Below are 2,059 nucleotides of genomic sequence, written 5' to 3' on the forward strand. Positions count from 1 at the left end.
TGTAGTTTTAGTAGAGACGGGGTTTCACCGTGTTGACCAGGATGGTCTCGATCTCTTGACCTCGTGATCCACCTGCCTCGGCCTCCCAAAGTGCTGGGATTACAGGTGTGAGCCCCCGCGCCCGGCTTCCATCTCCGATTTTCAAGCAACTCTCCTGTGTCAGCCTCCCAAGTAGCTCAGTTTACAGGCATGAGCCACCACACCCAGCTAATTTTTGTATTTTTAGTAGAGATGGGGATTTCACCATGTTAACCAGGCTGGTGTCAAACTCCTGACCTCAAGTGATCCACCTGCCTAGGCTTCCCAAAGTGCTGGGATTACAGGCCTGAGCCACTGTGCCTGGCCCTGTTTTTTGTTTTTCAGACAGAGACAATGTCTTGCTGCGTCACCCAGGCTGGAGTGCAGTGGTGCCATCATAGCTCACTGCAGCCTTGAATTCCTGGGCTCAAGCAGTCCTGCAGCCGCAGCCTCCTGAGCAGCTAGGACTACAGGCATATACTACCATGCCTGGCTAATTTTTTTTATATTTTGTAGAGTCAAGGTCTCACTGTGTTGCCCAGGCTGGTCTTGAACTCCTGGCCTCATGCTATCTTCCTACCTAAAGTGCTGTTATTACGAGTGTGAGCCACCATGCCCGGCCCCAAACTACATTTTTCTATTTTGTTGTTGTTGAGACAGAGTCTCCCTCTGTCACCCAGGCTGGAGTACAGTGCTGCAGTCTTGGCTCACTGCAGCCTTTGCCTCCCAGGTTCAAGCGATTGTCTTGCCTCAGCCTCCTAAGTAGCTGGGATTGCAGGTGCATGCTACCATGCCCGACGAATTTTTATATTTTTTAGTAGAGTTGAGGTTTTACCATTTTGACTAGGCTGGTCTCGAACTCCTTACTTAAGTGATCTACCCACCTCGGACTTAGAAAGTGTTGGTATTACAGGCATGAGTCATTGTGCCCAGCCCAAACTACATTTATTCTTTTCATTTGAATGTAAATGATAGGGGCTTCACAACCAGGAAAACAGGTATATTTAATGTCTTCCTTTGAGGAATTAAGGCCTTCCCCTCAGGAATTAAGGCCTACTAGATTACCCTCTCACCCTTGGCTATATGAATGTGTAATTTAGCAGATTTAAAAGGAAGTTGATGTGTTTTTATCTTGTCAAGTGATTTCAGCAAAATATTTATACCCAAAACAGTATTAACACTGCCAGATCATAAACAGTGCTTATGGACTATACTCAAAGATTATACTTCAAGCCTTGAAAATCTAAGAAAGAACTGCTTCCTGTGGGGGGGAGGGAGGAAGGATTATTAAGTGGAGTTCTAGGTCTTTGAGAATGTAGAGTAGGTAGCTTACAGGGGCATATTAGAAATTGGAGAAAAAGTAAGTTTTCCTGACTTTGGTGACGTGGCGTTCAGATGTTTGAGCAACTCACTTGGCATTCTTTCTGTATCTTTGCAGCTCCCATGGCTATTGAAGAACAAGTGGCTGTTATCTATGCAGGTGTAAGGGGGTATCTTGATAAACTGGAGCCCAGCAAGATTACAAAGTTTGAGAATGCTTTCTTGTCTCATGTTGTCAGCCAGCACCAAGCCCTGTTGGGCACTATCAGGTATGAATGTAATTGTTGGCCTCCTTTTGTAAAGTTAGGTTTAAGATAGAAAGTCTTGTTAAAATTATTGTAGTTAGGCTAGTCATTAAAATTTTGTCCAGGTTAGAACTTACGACCTGCTTTTATTTTCAAATAGGGCTGATGGAAAGATCTCAGAAGAATCAGATGCAAAGCTGAAAGAGATTGTAACAAACTTCTTGGCTGGATTTGAAGCTTAAACTCCTATGGATTCACATCGAATACCAGTTCAGTCTTGTCATTGTGTGTTCTAGAAAATTAGTTCCATTCGTAAAAGGGTTACTCTCATATTCCTATGTACAGAAATCACATGAACAATAAAAGTTCCATAATGTGTAGTTGTTTTCTGTCATCTGAGTTATTTAAAACCAAGATCAAATTGAGAAATTGGTAAACATGTTTCCTGATCCATTTTTTTTTTTTTTTTTTTTTTT

At 42.8% G+C, this 2,059-nt stretch overlaps 1 protein-coding gene across 1 annotated transcript in view; it reads left to right on the forward strand.

Moving 5' to 3' along the window:
• Positions 1–1,963, forward strand: part of ATP5F1A (ATP synthase F1 subunit alpha) — a 10,458-nt gene extending 8,495 nt beyond the window's left edge. The window contains exons 10-11 of the mRNA XM_017529707.2: positions 1,457–1,607; positions 1,744–1,963. Coding sequence (XP_017385196.1) covers positions 1,457–1,607; positions 1,744–1,825 — 233 coding nt within the window. The 3' untranslated portion in view covers positions 1,826–1,963. The remainder of the gene's footprint in view (positions 1–1,456; positions 1,608–1,743) is intronic.
• The last annotated feature ends 96 nt before the right edge of the window (positions 1,964–2,059 follow it).

Source organism: Cebus imitator, unplaced genomic scaffold (genome assembly GCF_001604975.1).
Source record: "Cebus imitator isolate Cc_AM_T3 unplaced genomic scaffold, Cebus_imitator-1.0 Scaffold60, whole genome shotgun sequence".
NCBI classification, from domain to species: Eukaryota; Metazoa; Chordata; class Mammalia; order Primates; family Cebidae; genus Cebus; species Cebus imitator.